Source organism: Scardinius erythrophthalmus (genome assembly GCF_964197995.2).
Source record: "Scardinius erythrophthalmus genome assembly, contig: HAP1_SCAFFOLD_49, whole genome shotgun sequence".
In the NCBI taxonomy this organism is placed as follows: Eukaryota; Metazoa; Chordata; class Actinopteri; order Cypriniformes; family Leuciscidae; genus Scardinius; species Scardinius erythrophthalmus.
The window spans coordinates 175363-197517 of record NW_028296541.1 but is presented as its reverse complement, the minus strand read 5'-3'; the positions used below and the strand labels follow the sequence as shown (position 1 = coordinate 197517).

Below are 22155 nucleotides of genomic sequence, written 5' to 3'. Positions count from 1 at the left end.
TCTCTACTTTTTAATGAAGTAATTTATATAAAAAACAAATATTCTCATCTTGTGAAATCTGTATTAAAAGAGAGCGATTCCAGTCGACCTCATTAGAGCTAATTCAAATGTAATGTGACTCCGCCCACAGAGAGCGCGTGCTATTCAAAAGCAAATGGCTGAGGTAATCCGCGCAATCCTGTGAACGCCCCTATCATCAGCACAAGAAAACCAAAACACCAGTTTATTCAGAACATTACTTGTTTACAACGCAGCACTGTGAGGAATAATGACGAATACGAGGAATACGAGCTGAGGAATACTAGTAAGTTTTTCCTTCTCAGGTTTCTGTTTATGAATGAATGAACGGCATAGATGCGCGCTGTTTACCACAGCTGGCAAAAAACAATATTACGTGACAGTTGACTTTCAAACATTCACAGATACCTCAAAACAGAAAGTACAAATCCTTTCTTTAAAACGAATTTCGTTTTGTATCAATTGTATCTTAATTTTAATATTTTTTTCATTAACAAATTTCCTGGATTTAAAGTAAATATAGGCTAGCAATCACAACATAAGGTGCTTGAACTGGAGATCATCAACCAGACCATAGCCTACTCGCCTCACATGTCTAAAAAATGTGAAATATATTTACATTTACAGCTGGTTCTAAACAAAACCATCCAAAACAAAAAAACTATGTAGCCTAATAAATGTGCGTTTCTCTGGTGCGTTCACTAGCCTACTGCGAAGATCGCGAGTCAATAGCCTATCGTATTTTTTTTATATTTTTATTTATTTATTGCACAAGTCATACATAAATTCATTCATTCATTCATTCATTCATTCATTATTACATGTGAACGAATAAAAGAATAGAAAAAAAGGAACATGGAGAAGAAAATCTTATGATACCTGTCGCTTATTTGTGCACATCAGAAAAATAAATAAAAAACAGCTACTTTATAAATGGATCAACCCCAATCCTCACCCCAAACACCAAATATTTTCAGTAATACCTATCTTTACACTTAATTATCATCATTTTAAGCGTGTGTAAGCGTATTTCATGAAAACAACGTTACAGTCAGGTGAAATATGAAAGACAACATTTTGTTTAGTAGATTTGGGTACAGTTTTTACTGTAGAATATACTGCCTCGTCAAATAAGCTTTTGTTTAGCAATTTCTATATATAAAATAGCCTACTATTTTTGTCAAAAATAAAGTCATCAACTAAGATGTTAGCTGTTCCAATGTTGGCTTTATTCAAAGTAATGAATACATAGATAAAATGTAGGCCTATAATCTTTTTTTACAAAGAAAGAGTACACTTGAAATATTGTTGAAATTGTAATTATTGTTGTAATTGTAACCTTTTTAATAAAATAGCAAAACATATTTACAAGATAGATGTAAGCAAAATCTTAAATGGTCCTTGCATTGTGGCTCAGTCAGTTGTCACACCTGAGTGAATGGCTCATCATTATGCAGAGTGGGTGGTAATTCAGGTGAAAACCACTCCTCGTTCACGCCCCCCTCGCATATTGGCTTTCCAAGCAAAACCTGTTTTACATCAATTTAAATCAATGTATGGTTTTATGTGAACGATAAAGCAAGACTATTTTCACATAATTTAGAAGAAAAAACTATAGGCGATGATATCCTTTAGTCAAAAGTCTTATTGCCACATATTTAGTATGTGTTTTGTGGCCTTATTTCTGCAACTTTCATTTTTATTTTTTCCAATAACCACGCATAAACATTATTCTCTTAAAAATTCAAACATATACATGCATGTTGATCAGATATTTTGGTAGCCCTGTTTGTGCTATATAGAGTGAATTTACACCTTTGCCATTAACATGTTTATAAATAACTGAAAAAAGCACAAATGTCAGAGCATGTCAGAACACCTCTAGGGCCCAGAAAACAGCTCAGACTCCAGAGGGTTAACAAGTACGTTTTTGGCAATAAGCTTCTGCGCATGAGTGAGATGAAGGGTAACGATTAAAAGCAAACATATTAAATTGTTTTAGAAACAATAGAGAGAAAAAAATTTCACGATCAAGTTGTCACAATTCCAACATTTTAGTATAATAGCAAATATCCAATAGCAAAAGCTAATTTCTATTGAACACTCCTTTTAAACGTACACCATGTAATTTTTTTTCGCCGCTAGGGGTCGCTAACCTCTTACAATAACAAAGGCGTAGTTTGATGACGCAACATTTGCTAAGAATTATGGATCTTGTCGTCAACGTCAAGCCGACCGATCTAATAATGTTTATGAATGAGTAAATACATCAATGTTTTTATCATGACTGTGATATGAAGCAGGTCGGGATTGCTAAGAGACAGCTCAGCTCCACACGCGGTGCGAGTCCCGTGGATATAAAAGGAATATGGACATTTCATTCTACCGAACTACACGCAAGTGCAGAATTACAACTCACAGGTCAGTTTATTAGACAAATTAAACTTGTGAGGTAACGCAGCGCTGTTTCACTTGGTCTAACATTACACTATCACACTAAACTGCATTTGAATGTGTTGAAATGTATGTTATTCTGTGTTAGTTTCTGTATGAGACTAGCAGTAAGCTAGATCAACATTAGAATAACATGCTAATCATATTCTAACATTTTATCATTGTTGAACTATATAACATTGATTCGTTTTATGTAAATGTGCTCACCTGTTTAATAAAGTACATGTAGGAGCGGTCGAAGTCTCGGACGTGGAGCTCTCGTTTATATACTGTCTATGGGAGCTCTCGGCATCTCGAAAACACTGCGCTGATATTGATTCTTGTTTTACTTCTCTTTTTATCCAAAGTCTGCTTGCCATGGTCCATAATGTTTGAACGAAACAACAACAGCGTGCAAATAGACATTGCGAACTACACAGTTGTAGGGCTGTCACTTTACGTTCGAAAATCGATTGCACAGTCGATCGGACCAACCAACACAAGTTTCGAAAATAGGGAATCGATTTTAACGGTCTTTTCTCGGAACGCGTCCAGCTCGTCACGATACGCCCGCAGCGAACGCGCATCACACAGCAACTCTGACGCCTCATTCGAGCCGCAGGAATTTTTTACGCGCATAACGCGTCTTTGCGTTTACTTAACATTGAAATCACTTGCGCCTGACGCGCTATTCGCGTCCAGTGTGAACACACCATGACAAACACACATTATACTTCTGCATAATGTTTCTATTTTTACTACAAAATGTGAATTCTGCCGGTATTCAGACAGTCTCATGCATACAGATACAGATTCAGGCTACGGTCAACAACATTTGTTTGACTTTTCTAACTGTAAACACAGGCATGTTGAAGACTGCAGTAATGTTTTTCATTGATGTTATGGCAATCCACTCTGCTTATTGCTTTTAGAGAATGTTGCACTCCTGTTTGTCATTGTGCACGAAACTTCACGCCAATAAATCAACAGGAATATTGCTGACTTGTGCACGTCTCAAGCGCCCTCTTTACGTTCGTCCTAATGCCTGTTAGTTGTCCGTGGATTTGCCCATATTTGGCGTTTAAAATGGAAACGTCTTTAGACATGGAAAATCGATTTTACAATCGATTCAATGAACACATGTCTCAATAATCGAACAGGATTTTTTCACAAAAGTGACAGCCCTACACAGTTGTCCATGTCTGTCGCCTTGGTTACTATCAGAGGGCTCTGGTTACTATAGCGGAAACCCGGGAGAACGTGGATATGACGCCATTGACGGCGACAAAACGGAAATAAAGAAACGGGACGTGTCTTCGAATTAAATTACAAATTTCTCCTGGTTTGAAAGTTGTTGTAAACAGTCGGGATAATGTAAGTACACAACAAAAAAAAAATATAACATAGATATAGTGATTTTTGCTATTGTTAAAGCAAAAAAGTTACATATTGTACCTTTAAGTGTTTATTTTTATTTAACATGTAATTTTTACATGTAAAAAAATGCATTAAAACAATGCCATGTAGCCTTTGACTACTATTTTTATTAAGGATTGCCTTAAAAAAAAAAGTAAACAGTCAGTAATACATTGAATATCAGACATGGATGCTCATCTGAGAGAACATGCACAAATATCTGCATGTAAGCATTTGAAAGAAGCCCTCTGTCAGTCTAGTGTACAACATTTAAGTCTGTACTACTGCAGAAAGTCTGGTATTTTTACTTTTTTTTTTTTTTTTTTTTGGTACTGAAGAACCAGTACTTTTGACATTTTTACTTGGGCATATAAATGGTCATTCTTAACTCTAGTTAGTTCAATGAATTCCTAGGCTTAAGAATTGTCTGGCATTGTCTGATGTTTTGATTGAATGTTTCTGGAAGATTAAAATATTCAATCTGACATACTTGGAAGCATTTAATATTTTATTTGACAGTAAAGGGATGTTTTAGCAGGAATGTGTGAATGCAAACCAATCATATAACTTCTTTTTTTTTTAAACTGTCTTGTCTTCCTTTATATTCTGAGGCATTTTTTTTTTTTTTTTTTTTTTTTTACTTGTTTTTAATGTAAAACCCATTTAGAATACAAAGGGAGAGACAGATAGGTAAAACCGAATTCATAAATGAACCAACTGCTGACCCAAATGTTATTCCTTCTCATTACTTTGTGCAGACATTGCAAAAAAACTAAAATTGTCACAAGTGTGTTAGATTTGGGGTGGTTTTCCAAATGCAAATTAAAAAAATGTTCAAGACAAAAAGTAATTAAAAGGATAATTTTTTAACAAGGCACCATTAAAAGGCCAGGATCAATCTGTATCTTATATATCCATGTCACACAGACTGGGCTTAAAGGAATAGTTCACTTAAAAATGAAAATTATGTCATTTACTCACCCTCAAGTTGTTTCAAAATGAAATATCATCTTTTGTGTTCAGCAGAAGAAAGAAATTCATACAGGTTTAAAACAATTTGATGGTGAGTAAATTATGTCAGAATTTTCATTTTTAAGTGAACTTACTTTAATCTTATGTCCATTTTTTGCTAAATGGCAAACATTTATTTTTAAACCATATAGAATGTAATCTGATTAAAATTACTGTCTTAACATCTTTTATTAATTTAACATGTTGGTTCATGTCTGAATTCTCATTTAAGTGCACACACTGCATTTGGAGATAAACATGTTTTGAACGTTTCTGTAACTTTCTAATGAACTAAGGTCAGTTTGTTCTGGTTTTAGCTACCTCTTGAAACAAGGATTGACTGCCTTCGGTACTTTTAAAATTACAATTCTCCAAATCATCATGTTGGTATTAAACTTGTATCAGATTGTTATATTTTGATCACAAAAATTATGATGTAAGAGAGAAAGTATTTTGGCATATATTTTAAGACAAAAAAAAAATAATTGGTTTCAGAACAATATTATTTCCTGCTGCAGTGTGTGAGTAAATAACATTTTGGGCCTTTCCAAAAACTAGCTTATAGAATAAAAGGGAAAGTCTTTGCAGCCTTGAATTGGAAATGGTAGCATAACATTAGCGTAACCGTTCTAATCAGACAATTCCAGATCCGACTAATCATCTTTTTTTTACTCGCTGTGCAGCTTGAGGAATGCAAATGGTTTGACAGCAGCCGACCTGGCCAATGCTCAAGGCTTCCGAGATTGTGCTCAGCTCCTCTCTAACGCACACAACCAGCTAAATCAGCTAAATGGATTTGCTCATATTGGGACTGACCACACGCACATCCAGGGCCGCGGTCTTCTGAATGGGACAGCCAATAGGAAAAGATTTCTCGATTGCACAGAGCCAAACTATGTGAAAAAAGCAAGAACTGAGAGTATGTAAATAGTCTGTGCAAAACATCAATTCTAAACCAAGGAAAAACATATTTTTCTGACACTTTTGTATGTTTTCCTTTTAGGCATGAATTTCTCGATGAAGACAAACAATGGAATTGGAGAGGAGCTTGAGAATATGAATGTGGAATCAACTGCTGAAAACCAATCAGGTGGGACTGGACCTTCTCCACCAATGTCTATTGACCTTGAACATCATGAAGACAGTGTTTCTTTGAGGAACTCCTCTCCCATCCTAAAAATGTTGGAGCCCACATCCATGACTTCTGTTCCTGGCCCTTGGCTATTGACAAACTCTTATGCTTATTTATGATGGCCAGGTTATCAACAAGTTTTCCTAGTCTAATCAACAAGCTGTCAAATCGAAAGACTGGGATAATATATTCAATATATCTGCAATATAATATTATTTGGGATGAAAAGTAAATTTTTCGTGATCTAAAAGCGTTAAATTTAAGTATGCACACACAGAATTTGACTTTTAAGACAAAACAGCTAGTATAATACAGAAAGACGTGTACAGAAGAGTTGCTAGTTTTCTTGGCTTTATTTCCATGAACTTTTGCCATATATTCTGCATATGGTAATTCTAAATCAATTTAGTAAAAGTATATTTACCTTACTGTTATCTTAAATACAGGCTTGTATTTAATATAACTTCCAGCTATATATTTCAAAATCAAAGCATTTACTGATTTTTAGGATATTTCATGTAGATGATGTGTCTTGTTTACAAATGAATAAATACATAGGGTAATATTTTACTACGTTAAAGATTTCAGATGTAATCTGCTTGAATTCTATGTTGAAATGTTACATGGGTTAATTTGAAACGTTTAAGGCACATGTTATGGTTATATATATATATATATAATATATGTGTGTGTGTGTGTGTGTGTGTGTGTGTGTGTGTGTGTGTAGTGGTTATGCTTTCTTAAAGTAAAAGAAAAAACATTCTAGATTTTCTCACTGCTGACTTTTGCAGTTTGGTGTTCCAGTGCACTCCACAAAAAAAAGCTACCCCATTTTCCCCTTGTGACCATTTGGAAGAGAACAGTCTGCTTGATGACTTGTCATTTTGTTAAAACTGTCTTACAGCTGATGTAAAATAAAGGATCGGGCTTAGGATAGCCAATACCGATCCCTGAGACCGGCTCAGGACATCCTTAATTATTATAAACTGTACACTTGAAATATGAGCAAAAAAGTGCTCATACTGAAAATGAAACTACAATGTATTAGTAAAATGTTTTTGTTTCTCTGTTCTGACTCAAGTTCATATGTAATCAAGGCCATTTGCTCATCAACACTTTCTGACGCATGTCTTGTTTTAAATGACAGATGAAGCCATAGCCACAGGTTTGAGGAATGGTCATGGGCAGCAGAAGAGTTTCACTGTCAACAGCTTCGCCACAAACGGGCAATGCTATCAGCCCCCTTTCATTCCAGCTGAATCGAGAAACGACATGTGTGGCTCACTGCACCTCAATGGTAGCCCAAGCAGCTGTGTACCACACCGGCCTGCATGGGGTGCTTTTCTGCCTGATTCCGGTGAACATCTCCACTATGGACACTACCATGGTTTTGGAGATACGGCAGAAGACCTGGAAGATTCAAGCAGCTGTCATGAGCACACGACAACCGTGAAAGTAGAGCAGCACTATGACCAAGAGGTTCTCAGTGCCGTGCAGCTGTTCCATGGATCATAAAAGTGAAAATGATATCCGTCCATTTAATTAGAAGTGGTCACATTGGTGGCAGCACTATCCGCCTTAAACTAATTAAATCTTGCACCTTAATGCAGGCTATAATAAAAGTTGTTTGTTTGTTTTTGATAAAGGGGAAAATCTTTCTACCAAAGGGGAGACATTGTATTGCATTTTGTATCTGACCTAAGAAATTTATTTTATTATATGTATGTGTTTGAACTCAACCTAGCTATCTGGGTTCATTTCTTTTTTCCCTTTAATGCAAATTGTTTTATGTGGATTAATTGTTAGTTTGTAACGTTAGTTTTGTGCCAATGAAAACCAGCTTTTTGGAAAAGGAGAATTTTGTATATAATTGTTGTATGCTTGTCAGTTTTTTTCCCTGAGAAGCAAAGCTGACATGCTGACTGTAAAACAGTGTTGTTTTTTGAAAAAGAAAGCTGAAAGATATATGACATTCCTTTATATTTCTACCCTGTGTTCTGATTAAAAAAAAGCAACAATTTAAAACACAAAAGAAGCCCCTTTCATTACCACGTGAACACAGTTTCTTATATTAAATTGCAGAAAATGTTTTTTATTTTAAGGTCGGCCCATATAAGAGAAGCTCACCTTGCCATATTTGCCTGATTTTCTTGTAAGAAAAGTTTCCGACATTTTCTTAGATCTACTTCAATGCACTTTTGCCTTAACCCTCGTTTTATTTCTGACGTGCATTTTGTACATAACGCACTCAGAGAAGCAGGAATACTTTGAAAGTGAAAAGTTTTCTATGTGAAAGCCATTAAGTTCATTTAAAAAGTTAAATAAATCCACTATCAAAATAAAATGGAACCTTATTCCTTAAGTAAACATTAACACTGCATATATTTAAAATGTTGTTTTGTTTTTAAATACATCGTGCCGTATCTGAAATAAAGACTGCTCGTGGTGAATAACAAAAGGTGAAATTTGATTAGCAAACTGTTGGGATGGGAAGCTGATACACCCACCTCGGTTTCCTGCCTCACGTGTTTGGACACACGGGTGTCACCTGTCTTCTGCGTCGACCTTTACTGCGATACCTACAACGTCATTAGCGCTCCGCCTTCGACAGATGGATCTTCGATCTTATTCTTTGTAAAAGGGGGGACCATTTGTAATATATGTGACTGGTCTTATATATTGAACATAACAGCGTACATATGGCATATTAAATTGCAAATATTACATTTGTAGATTATTTATAGGTACAAGTTAACTATTCAATCTCTACTTTGTTAACGAAGTTATATAGACTGTTAATAATGTACCACTCCCCCACAGGAAAGTGGTATCGTCTGTAATTCCGTGTTGAAATCCTCCAAGCTGAGCCGAGAAGCTAATTCGAGTCGATGACCTTTCAAGTGTGGAAAAGGCACATATTATTGGAAGAATTATATCACAAAAAATTGTTATCTGACAATTGTACGGTTTAAGGAATGTCTACTCCAGCACGAAGGCGACTTATGAGGGATTTTAAAAGGTGAATAATAAAAGAAAACTATAAGAGGAGCTGTTGTTTACTGCTTCCGGAACCGGGGAATGAGGAGAAATATTTAGACGGGAACATTTTTTATTTTTTTTAAGAAAAGTTATTTTTCGTATCCGACATTCATATTCAAATATAAATGAAGATCTGTTAAATGTCGTCTTTAAAAAAAGAAAGTAATTTGTTTTGTTTATTTTGACCTTAGTTTCCTAAAACTGACCTGACTCCCTTGTTTGTTTTGACACAAACCCAACAGACTTCAAGAGGATCCTCCAGCAGGTGTTAGCGGTGCACCGTCAGAAAACAATATCATGGTGTGGAATGCAGTGATATTTGGGTAAGTACTTGTGAAAAAAATTGTGCTGTGGACTAAACCAAGTTTATTATATGTCAGATTCACTTTACTGAAACCCGAGCATGTTTATGTCGTTCGTGAACACCTGCGAATTGCATAGGCTAAACCAAGACCGTCATTTTATAAAGTTAAAGCACAAATTTGGTATTTGTCACTTGAGCATTTGTTATACACCTGTGCCTGTTTTCACATATTGAAACTGAAAACAAATGATGACGTGGTGGCATTAGTGTGGTTATCCAAATGTTACCAATTTTAAATGTTTCTTTTTTTTTTTTTTTTTCACAGACCAGAAGGAACTCCATTTGAAGATGGTAAATATAAACATGCAGTTCTTGAAATGCATAATTCCTTGTCATTCAAGGCATGTATATAATGCTATGTATTTTGTATTCATGCTTTTTGTTGTTGTTTTAGGTACATTCAAATTGACAGTAGAATTCACAGAAGAATACCCAAACAAACCACCCACAGTTAGATTCATCTCAAAAATGTTTCATCCTAATGGTAAGGTTTTTTTCTTTTCTTCATTCAGAATCACAAATATAGTATGAAAGCTAGTTTCCGCCACAAAGGGAAAAGAAAACAGAACAATAATTGCAACTTATCTTACAGTTCTTACTTTTTTTGAAGTATATATCTTCCAATTTGGACTTCACAATTACGAGTTTATATCTTGCATGTAGGACTTTAAAACTCACAATTCAGACTTTTTTTTCCTCAGAATTGTGAGATATGATTTTTTTTTTTTTTTAAGTTGCAATTACCTTTCTTTATTTTTTATTTTGTGGCAGCAACAAGCTTCCATAATATGGCTGTTAAATTCCGCTGCCCTACGAAGGCTACTGCCTCTATGACGTGTTTTAACCACCCCTTTCTCTTTCAATGATACCTTAGTATATGCTGATGGAAGTATATGTCTTGACATCCTACAAAACCGTTGGAGTCCAACTTACGACGTGTCATCAATCCTTACCTCAATCCAGGTAAAACATTGTATTGGTGATGGTTTTTACCATTCTGAGTATCAATGCAAATCAAAACGCAGCTTGATCAGCTTTTTTCCCTCTGTTGATTATCCTCAGTCTTTGCTTGATGAACCAAATCCAAACAGTCCAGCTAACAGCCAAGCAGCTCAACTTTACCAGGAAAACAAACGGGAGTATGAGAAGCGTGTGTCAGCTATTGTCGAGCAGAGCTGGAGGGACAGCTGACCTTACTGCAGAACAGAACTTTGTATGGTGTGTCTTGAGAGTTTAGTTCAGTGAACTGTGAGGAAGTTTCTTTTTCCTTTCTTTCTTTTTCCTCTCTCTGTCTCTCACACAAATCTCATACTGTTATGATGCACTTTACCCAAAATCCATCCCCTTTTCCCCTTGGAGTAGTTGTGCTCAGCCAATATCACTTGGTCATTTTCTAACCAAAAAGTGACTATACATTGTGTTAGCCTGGACTATATGAGGGCCATTTTTTCAAGAAGAGGAACCAAACTCCTCTGAATGGACACGGTGCCAGCCTGCCATCATTGAATTGGTCTTGACTCAATGTGAACTGACCTTCAAGTGGTCTTGCTATGCTATTTTTGTGTGTTCTGTTACATGCCTGGAAGTGTGTTTTTTTTTTATTTTTTTATTCCACGTGTTATTGAATGCCTCTTGCATACTATATTATAATAATACACTTTGAATTTTGTGTACAGGATCAGTGTCTGTATTCATTAATTTGCTTGTTTTTTGTTTTAATATGGTAAAAAGAAAAACGAATCAACACAAAATATTAGTATAAACATATTAGTATAAAGAGTAAGGGATAATAAGGGATTTTTTCAATGTCTAAAGACAGGAAATAGTAAATTATTCAAACACGTTTATTGTATGTGAAAGCTTTTTATAACTAGCCACATGCTTGCGACTAACAAAGAATGGGTTTACACAAAAACAATATAACCTAACACATGATTAAAGATTCATATAGTTTTCAAATGAAATATCCATATTTCAATTAAATGCTTTTTGAAAAAAGTGTTTCTTCCTCTGAGAGAGGAGATTTCAACCACTTGGATGATACTTCTTAAGTGATTATCTGATACCTGTCTCCAGATGAAACAGAAAATAAAGCAATAAATCCATACGAGCACTTCTGATGAGATCAGCCCTTTTTTGCTTTTTCCAAGGCTTTGTCCATGGTTTTCTCTCTGTTTATCCTCCTCCCTTCTCTTACTGGAAATAATAGAAGATGTGGTAGTAGCTGTCACGCTTTCATGGGGTTCATGTCGGGCTTCCAGAAGCTCAGCAAGATTGTCAACTTGCCGGCTATGATTCTCCAGCATCTCCACCATCTGACTAGCGAGTTGGATCTTCTCATCGCCCAGTTCCTGACTTTGGATAAAATGCAACAAATGCCTTCGCTGTATGGGGTCCTCTTCCTGTCCATGTTTCTCATAGGCCTCATCTAACTCTGAGGAATTCTGAAATTATACAAAATATTTATTGTGAATGCATTATGTGGTCACATAAGTGAAATTTCAAAGGCAAAAATGGTATATTGTCTATAGTGTAGTGATGTATGAAGAACAGCTCACACAAAAGTCACTTTCAAACAAAGCCGCTTTCTGTTGGTCAGTGTAAAAAACGTCTTATAAATGGCGACAGAAAATTCTTTTTTGGGTGAACTATCCCTTTTGACGGGTTCAAAAGTACTTGACAAAGTAAACTTCAAATGCATTTCACATAGACGTTGAACATTAAATATGAAATTTGGCTACACTTGGCAGGTAAACACCAATCCCTAGGCTACTTGATGAAAACGGCCAATCAAAGCTAATCAACAAAAACAGAGATCCGCCCATGCAATATTCAAAAACCAATATGAACTCGCCCAAAAATACGACCAAAATGGGCGGATTCAATATGACAGACAGTTAACTGACAGTTTTTTCCGCCAACTGTAGCGCTTTCAAGAGCGAAATATGTTGCTTTAAATCAAACACGTTTTGCTTAAATCCAATCCAAAGCAAAGGAGGTGGATCATGTGCTACTGTAACAAAAGTACATTAAACGCACAATTCTTCCCAACCAAATCCAGTAAACTAAGCACTTTTAGTCGGGGAGCCAAAGTCTCAAAAATGGGTTGAACCTGACATGGTCTGTTATACTTTTTATTTGTGTTTTTTCTGTTAACTTTGACCCTAAGAACCAATAATTGGAGGGTCTGCTCTGCCGGAAATATCGCGAAAAAAAATTGTGGCCATTTTAGTGTATGCACCCTTTATTTTTTATCAGAAAAATGTGAAAAATGATTTTTTCCCTCAAATCCTCAGTGGGTTTGGTAGGCTGTCAATAAATGCACTCCAGATACAAAGAACACATTTTCTGACAACATCCACTGAAAAAATAACTCTTAAAACACATTTCTACATGATTTTGCATCAATTTAATGCAAAAAATTAGGCGTTTTCTCACTTTTTTCCAATATTTTCATCTTTACTTCATTGGCAATCAACTATTCCCCCAAGTTATGACATCAGTCAATATGCCATTCTTTTCACCAAACAGTATACTCATTCCACAGAAAAAATCATAAAAATCCAACCAAAATCAATGGATCTGTGATGATTTCACTAATAGTTGATCAGCAGGCTCAGAACCTCAATAGAATTGTAGGCTACTCTCAAAATTCCGAAAGACATACAGTCCATGAGCCAGGGGGTTTGATCGGTATCATCGGGGGAAAAAATGCTATCATTGTTATTTGGCAAGGTATACACCCCTAGTATTAGAAAAATCACTATAGCAGTGCAGGGGTGGTAGCGAAATCACTTTTTTCAGCTCATGAAGTTACTAACCCCCTAAGATAAATTCCGTTTTTGAAATCTGGTGTATATCTGGTTTAGGCTCATGCTAGGGATATTGTCAATATTCTATAATATGGTGCTTGGTATCGCTGGAAAGGGGACCTTTTAGGCTTTCATTTAAGCCCAGTACTGAATCTGTCTGACAAACACAGAGGTCACATGACTTCTTTAAACCAGAAATAACACACATTTTTTCACAATTTCCGCCTAAACTGTATGCTTTATTTTATCCCTGTGGCATGAAAGAACACCACGGACACAAAAATCAACAACTTCAATACTCAAGGCACTCTGATGACTCAGAAAATGTATAATATACCCATACTATTTATTTGTGAGAGCCTTAAATTAGACTTGTTCAGCCAGCACAAGTCTTCAAAATAGAATAGAGCCAATAGAATGGACAAATAGAATACCCTAGTCCAGGGCCAAATGTTGTAATAAAAACACTTGTAATTGGTGTAACAAAATGTTTCTATCATGTATTTTGATATTCACCCACTTTCAGTTAGAATGTCAGAATGTAGCTCATGCACTGAATGTTGATGGATTTTGACAAGGTTTTGTCAGTTTTGTGAAAAGATTGTTGGAATCAATCGCTGTAAAAATCTGTTATTGTCTATCCATTCTAAAAGTGCATCTATCCATTATAAAAGTCCATCTATCCATCATAAAAGTGCATCTGTCCATTATAAAAGTCCATCTCTCCGTCATAAAAGTCCATCTCTCCATCATAAAAGTCCATCTATCCATTCTAAAAGTCCATCTCTCCATTATAAAAGTGCATCTATCCATCATAAAAGTGCATTTATCCATTATAAAAGTGCATCTATCCATCATAAAAGTGCATTTATCCATTATAAAAGTGCATCTGTCCATTATAAAAGTCCATCTCTCCATCATAAAAGTCCATCTCTCCATCATAAAAGTCCATCTATCTATTATAAAAGTGCATCTCTCCATCATAAAAGTCCATCTCTCCATCATAAAAGTCCATCTATCCATTCTAAAAGTCCATCTCTCCATTATAAAAGTGCATCTATCCATCATAAAAGTGCATTTATCCATTATAAAAGTGCATCTGTCCATTATAAAAGTCCATCTCTCCATCATAAAAGTCCATCTCTCCATCATAAAAGTCCATCTATCCATTATAAAAGTGCATCTCTCCATCATAAAAGTCCATCTATCCATTATAAAAGTGCATCTGTCCATTATAAAAGTCCATCTATCCATTATAAAAGAGCATCTGTCCATTATAAAAGTCCATCTCTCCATCATAAAAGTCCATCTATCCATTATAAAAGTGAATCTCTCCATCATAAAAGTCCATCTATCCATTCTAAAAGTCCATCTCTCCATTATAAAAGTGCATCTATCCATCATAAAAGTGCATTTATCCATTATAAAAGTGCATCTATCCATCATAAAAGTGCATTTATCCATTATAAAAGTGCAGATATCCATCATAAAAGTGCATCTGTCCATTATAAAAGTCCATCTATCCATTATAAAAGTCCATCTCTCCATTATAAAAGTGCATCTATCCATCATAAAAGTGCATTTATCCATTATAAAAGTGCATCTATCCATCATAAAAGTGCATTTATCCATTATAAAAGTGCAGATATCCATCATAAAAGTGCATCTGTCCATTATAAAAGTCCATCTATCCATTATAAAAGAGCATCTGTCCATTATAAAAGTGCATCTCTCCATCATAAAAGTCCATCTATCCATTATAAAAGTGAATCTCTCCATCATAAAAGTCCATCTCTCCATTATAAAAGTGCATCTATCCATCATAAAAGTGCATTTATCCATTATAAAAGTGCATCTATCCATCATAAAAGTGCATTTATCCATTATAAAAGTGCAGATATCCATTATAAAAGTCCATCTCTCCATCATAAAAGTCCATCTATCCATTTTAAAAGTCCATCTCTCCATTATAAAAGTGCATCTATCCATCATAAAAGTGCATTTATCCATTATAAAAGTGCATCTGTCCATTATAAAAGTCCATCTCTCCATCATAAAAGTCCATCTCTCCATCATAAGTCCATCTCTCCATCATAAAAGTCCATCTATCCATTATAAAAGTGCATCTCTCCATCATAAAAGTCCATCTATCCATTCTAAGTCCATCTCTCCATTATAAAAGTGCATCTATCCATCATAAAAGTGCATTTATCCATTATAAAAGTCCATCTATCCATTATAAAAGTGCATCTATCCATTATAAAAGTCCATCTCTCCATTTTAAAAGTCCATCTATCCATTATAAAAGTCCATCTCTCCATCATAAAAGTCCATCTATCCATTATAAAAGTCCATCTCTCCATTATAAAAGTGCATCTATCCATTATAAAAGTGCATCTGTCCATTATAAAAGTCCATCTCTCCATCATAAAAGTCCATCTCTCCATCATAAGTCCATCTCTCCATCATAAAAGCCCATCTATCCATTATAAAAGTGCATCTCTCCATCATAAAAGTCTATCTATCCATTCTAAGTCCATCTCTCCATTATAAAAGTGCATCTATCCATCATAAAAGTGCATTTATCCATTATAAAAGTCCATCTATCCATTATAAAAGTGCATCTATCCATTATAAAAGTCCATCTCTCCATTTTAAAAGTCCATCTATCCATTATAAAAGTCCATCTCTCCATCATAAAAGTCCATCTATCCATTATAAAAGTCCATCTCTCCATTATATAAGTGCATCTATCCATCATAAAAGTGCATCTGTCCATTATAAAAGTCCATCTATCCATCATAAAAGTCCATCTCTCCATTATAAAAGTGCATCTATCCATCCTAAAAGTGCATCTGTCCATTATAAAAGTCCATCTCTCCATCATAAAAGTCCATCTCTCCATTATAAAAGTCCATCTATTCATTCTAAAAGTGCATCTATCCATCATAAAAGTGCATCTATCCATCATAAAAGTGCATCTGTCCATTATAAAAGTGCATCTCTTCATCATAAAAGTGTATCTCTTCATCATAAAAGTGCATGTCTTCATGTTCATTTTATGAAGTATACTTAAGTAATTTTCAAGTATATTTTTAAGTATACTTTATGTAGTAAGTATACTAATATCAATGTGTACTTGTAGTAAAAATGTGTACTTTTTCAATACTGCTTGGGACTAAATTGGCTCACTTTTCGTATTTTTAATATTTGTAAGAGTAGTAAACTAAGTACACAACTAGGTTTCTCATTTGTAATGCATTTGTACTACAAGTGAACTTATAAGTATACTAGTAGTTTACTGTTTTAATACAAGTAGTACATTTTTTAGTTTATGAAAGTACACACTGATGTGTACTCTCAGTAAACTACTAGTTTCGTAGTTTATACTGCAAGTGTACTTGTAAGTTTTCTTTAAGTAAACATAACATTATACTTTGCACTTAACATGTAACATTATTATTTTTGCACTTGAAAAATACCTTTAACTGTACTTTAAATTTAAAAACATGTTATTAGCTTCATGCATCCTTTTTTAATCTTAACACTTGAATGTCAGTAAGTTTCATAAAGAAAGGCAACATTTTAAACAAAAAAGTAGAATTAGAGTAAATTGATTTACACGACCAGTGAACTAGCCTACACAAAAATTCATGCAGAATTAGAAACATATGTTTTATATCAATTTTCTAATCAATATTTTCAAACAATGTAAGTTTCATAAGACTGTATGTATATGAAAAAACTATGTAAAAAAGTATATTTAATTGACTACTCAATCAAAAGAGTTAACACAACTACAAGACAAGTATACAGTACTTTGAATTCTTAATTATTCTTTTAAGCAGGGTTCACCAATCTCGGTCCTGGAGGGTCGCTGTTCTGCAGAGTTTAGGACAGCGGCCCTCCAGGACAGAGATTGGTGAACCCTGCTTTTAAGTATATCTGGATCAAAAGATTGAGTTCAAGTACAGGCCAAATATACCTGGGCCCGTATTCATAAAGAATCTTAATGCAAAGAGTAGCTCCTAGTGACAAAATTCTAAGAAAATTCTTAGAAATGTGGCCGTTGACTCTTAAAATTAAAGAAAAAAATCCCAGTAAAGACAAAAGTAATTCAGAAAGCATCTTAACCCGGACTTTTAAGAGGCTGAAGAGTTTCTTCAGCAGAGGAGAACATGGCAGAAAGAAGAAGGAGAAGAAATCTGTTGCAGACAATGGATGACAGTGAGTTAATAAGACGCTAAAGATTAGATCGTGCATGGATCATGTTTGTGACTGGTCTTAGAGACGCGCTAACATCTCCGACAGCGCAGAAATGCAATAGCGCCAGAAATGAAAGTAATCACTACATTACGATATTTGGCAACTGGGAAAATGCAACAATGCAGCAGTGTGTAATGTACACAGTCGCATGTAATTTCAAAGTGAAGGCTTAGAATAGACAAATCACAATTTTTTTCCTTCTTGGACTACCAGCCAATCACAGTCTTCAAAAGATTGTGTCATACATAGCAACGGGGTCAGCCCCGCCTCCTCACTAAGATGAAAGTTTTTGTCTTTTCCTTGCTCAGAGTTGTTCTCAGATTGGCCCCGAATTGCTCTTAAGCTAAGACTCCTACGTAAAAGTTTTTAAAGGAAAACTCCGGTCAATTTTAACATTGAGCTTATTTTTTTGTAAATTTGGAGTGCTGTTAATACAGAGAACAACGACAAAAATCGGTGTTGCCTACACCATTTTATCCACTTTTTAAAATTTGCACCCTGTTGACTTCAATGGGGCAAGTTTTAAACCTGCTTTTAGCCTCTTAACATCCTTGATGTGTCATTACAAGTGCACAGCCAATGTGAGTGATTCCTTCAGAGTGAACGCGGGTCAATCTGACTACAGTAGATGTGAAAGATATGGATAAAAATGATAATAATTCAGCCAGCGCTCACATGGCTGTGCACTTGTAATGACAAGTGCACAGTGCACCTGCCAGAGGCGTGACTCCAGGGCCGACGCGCTATGCCATCACAAGGCATAGTCATACATGTTTGTATGACTGTACAAACATGTATGTGTTGACGCAAGTCATGCTGACAATGAGGTCAATCATCTCCTCCGTAAAAAAACAGATTCAACACGGAATCCATGTTCTGGACCCTTGCGAAGGCATAGCGCGTCGGCCCTGGAGTCACGCCTCTGGCAGGCTGAAGAAAGGGAGTTGTCTCCGCGTTAGTGGAAAACCACACTTCGCCGTTTCTCCCAATCCACCCAGATCCAGGATCCTCCGAATCCTCCTCGCCTTCAGTGGAAGCTAGAGAGGATGATGAGGGTGCCACATCCAAATCAGGATCTGACTCTCCTGTGTCTGTGGTGTCAGAGGAGGGAGAAGACGATACATCCTGCAGCTCGCTGGAAGGGTCAGGCTGCATAATCATCTCTAAAACTTCACTACAAGTCAAGCCCTTTCTCATGTTGCTTGCTGCTCTTCTCACCATCAAATGACCAGCAGGCTTGCATGCACGCGTTTAAATCCACTTGCTTTGTTTTTGTTTAGTCTGCATTTCTCACCATCAAAAGGCAGCAGATGCATAAATACACTTACTTTGTTTTTGTTTACTCCATGTAGATCTGAGAGCTGAGGTGCATATTTTGATTTTCTCAGACGCATCAAGGTGAGTTCACACACACACACACACACACACACACACACACACACACACACACACACACACACACACACACACTTTATTATGCTATTATACTCCATATAACTCCATGTAAAAGCCAGAAACTAAGCTTTTTTTGGCACAGGCCTATCTAAAGGGTTAATGGTGCCACCTGGTTATCAACAGTAAAAATTACAAATTTTACCTCTTCCCAACAGGGAAAACCACCAACAATCAAAAATGCATGATTATATGGTGTCATGACCTTGCAATCAAAAAATGTGGTTATAATGGAAGTCAATGGGGCAAAAACAGCCACGAACAGTAAATGAGGGAGAAAAAGTTCAAATCTGATGCTGCACAAAAACTAACAATGCATCAAAACCAATGTTGTTTCTAATCTTTGACATGTCCAAGACTGTGATAAAAGGTAAAAAAAAATCCAGTCCACAATCACATTTTATATTGAAAATGAGTCATTTTGTGTGTGTTTTTTCCCAAATCAGTGACATAATTTACGAATTTGGCAATTAAAGAGTTAAAATCATGATTTTTTTTTTAAACATTTAGTATTTTTGAGCAGGACTGAGGTTGATTAATGGATTTATGCAAAAAAATTTGAAAAAAATATTTATCTGATACATTTTTATAGCAGTTTAAAGTAGTGGCTGTTTTCAGCCACAAACATAACGAAAGGGTAGTAAATTTGCCCACAGTGTACTGTTGAGTTTTAGAAAAATTTCAAAGCATTTTCCCAAAATATGTGTCAAAATAAGATTTGTCACCAAAAATCATTCCATTTGCTGAAACACAGAAAAAGTTATGGCCAAAATTAGACTCAAAAATACCCCATAGTGGATGAAAACATCCCCAACAGCACATAAGGGTTAACAGAAAAAAACACAAATAAAAAGTATAACAGACCATGTCAGGTTCAACCCATTTTATTGAGCTTTTGAGACTTTGGCTCCCCGACTATTTATCTGACAACAACCAGGGTAGGGTTGCACCAGCCGTTCGTAAGTTCTTTCTTAAATTGGAACGTAAAGTCCACACTAGAGGCTTAGTAACTACTAGCTAGTTTGTAACTAACTCTGAACTTTATTCCGTTGCACCATTTGTTCGTAAGGCAGAACGTAGCTAGTAGGTCGTAAGCTCTCCATAAAGTAATGCGTAGTCGCATAATATGACGTTTAGCCTCGATGATCCAATAGCATCCTTCAAATACGTGAGCAGATGTTGTGTTGAAATGCTGTGAATTTCAGTTTATCCTTCATTCTTTTGCCTCACGTTACTAACGGTAAAAATACGTTTCCATTAAATACTTGATCATGAATAGCATAAGTGTTTTTATATGTAAATAACATTCAGAAACTGTATTTGAAATGAAATGAATAAGGATCAATAAATAAATATTGATACAAAAACATAAAAAATTACGTTTATTGATTTATGACTGATATTTGACATGCACAACATGGACCGATGCACACAGCGATGTGCTGTTTAGGATGGGTTTGTGTTAAAGATAGCCGCTAACAAAGTAATCTTTTCACATAATGTTCTCTCTCTTAAAATGTAAGTGAGTGTAAATGTCAGCATAAATAATCATATATGTTTAAAGAATTGAAGTCTGTCAGGTAAAAGAAGAGCTTATTGATGCAGTTCAGTCTGTCTGATATTTTATTCCATCCGTTACTCCTGATCGGAGGCTGCCGTAAATATTTAGTTTATACGTAGAGTTACGCTTCAACTAAGTTTAATGGTGCAACGCAAAAATATTTAGAAGTGCGCAAGTCGTTACTTAGTGTCCATTTACGTCAAAACTAGGCTAAGTTATAACTTACGCACAGCTGGTGCAACCGGCCCCAGGTGAACATACACACATGCACGAAATGCATCTCAGCGAGTTTGAAAGTACACCGTATTATAATGATGACTGGCACTATTTTTACCCTAGCTAAATTTGTTTTAAAACAAAAATCAATGCAGCCGACGTGTGGTTGTGCCAGGCAATAGGAAGCAACTAAAAAAAATGCAATCACGAATCAAATTTTTAGTAAATGAGTTTTCTTTTACATGACTTTAACATCCCTTTATTTTTTTTAATCACACTGTGAATTTAATTGTGGAGACGATCGTTTTTACCGTTAGTACGACACCATAGCTGCGAATATGACAACAAAAACATTATCAGGATCTGACCAACCAAGACCGGACTCAAAACGACCGACAACAAAGTAAAAAAATAAAATAATAATAATAAAAAAATACCAAGAGGCTCTATTTCGGTAACGTTAGTCCATTTCCGAGATTGTTGTGATTTGTCTTGACATCAAATTTAACATACTCCCAATAATCTAATTCGCCCCGCATTTCATATCTAAACCGAACATAATTTCCACAATTGCAACAACACACGCGTAGAATGAAAACAAACTGGCGTATTATATATATATATATATATATATATATATATATATATATATATATATATATATATATATATATATAAGCAATAAAAAAAAAAGCGCAAAGTTACCTTGGTATTTGGAGTCCATTTCTCTCATAAGAGATACGTTTCTTTGTAGGTCGAAAGGCAGAGACTCAGCCAAATCCAAGTAGCTATTCTCCTACATAGTTAGCGATGTGTATTGGGTCCCAGCTGGCAGCATTTTAACTACGAAGTACTTTAGATTTGTGGGGGGAAATCCTTCAATGGCCAAAAACAAAGCACATCTGATCCTGGCAAACTCTTAGACTCCGTTAAACAAAATCAACGTGCACAATCGAGTCAAATTATGCATAGCATTTATACTGTTGTCCACTTCATTTTATAGTAATAAAAATATTACAGTGTCGCATACTCCAACGTGAAGATCCTCCGGGTAGTTTCAAACACTTTAAGAGTAAGTTAATGCGCATGCGTCAATGGCTCCCCGCGTATGCTCAGTGTATGCTGTATATGGGCTGCCGCTTTGAAATTTTGAAATTCCTTTTCAATGCTTTTCACAGTTGTGAGGTCAGTTCCATTCGGGATTTTAATTGACCTATGAATTTGATCATTGAAAAAGACTGAAAAGACAAATAATAACATATATTCTGGTTGTAAACACAAACAGCTTGAAACGCAAACATAAGATATCTGAAACTTGTCTTTGCCCTTTTATTAGATCTATGCCTTATGAATGGCAACGTACTATTGCATTAACTTGCTGGACCAGGTCAAGCTGCTCATGACGTCCAGAGAGGGGGAGTTGAACGTTATTTGG

The 22155-nt window shown here is 35.5% G+C and overlaps 2 protein-coding genes and 1 pseudogene across 3 annotated transcripts in view; 2 read left to right on the top strand and 1 right to left on the bottom strand.

Moving 5' to 3' along the window:
* ankrd10a (ankyrin repeat domain 10a) overlaps positions 1-8345 on the top strand; it is a 41273-nt gene extending 32928 nt beyond the window's left edge. The window contains exons 4-6 of the mRNA XM_081394600.1: positions 5562-5797; positions 5882-5968; positions 7158-8345. Coding sequence (XP_081250726.1) covers positions 5562-5797; positions 5882-5968; positions 7158-7525 — 691 coding nt within the window. The 3' untranslated portion in view covers positions 7526-8345. The remainder of the gene's footprint in view (positions 1-5561; positions 5798-5881; positions 5969-7157) is intronic.
* Positions 8346-8616: 271 nt separating this feature from the next.
* Positions 8617-11091, top strand: LOC308686235 (ubiquitin-conjugating enzyme E2 A-like). The gene is made up of 6 exons (XM_081394599.1): positions 8617-9029; positions 9292-9372; positions 9679-9704; positions 9808-9897; positions 10288-10376; positions 10476-11091. The coding sequence occupies exons 1-6, from the start codon at positions 8986-8988 to the stop codon at positions 10602-10604; spliced, it is 459 nt and encodes a 152-aa protein (XP_081250725.1). The 5' UTR covers positions 8617-8985; the 3' UTR covers positions 10605-11091.
* A 265-nt stretch (positions 11092-11356) lies between these two features.
* LOC308686229 lies at positions 11357-22121 on the bottom strand (annotated as a pseudogene). The gene is made up of 3 exons (XR_014032227.1): positions 22084-22121; positions 21426-21548; positions 11357-11857 (listed from the first exon to the last, which is right to left on the bottom strand). The product of XR_014032227.1 is annotated as an uncharacterized misc_RNA (transcript).
* Between the last annotated feature and the right edge of the window lie 34 nt (positions 22122-22155).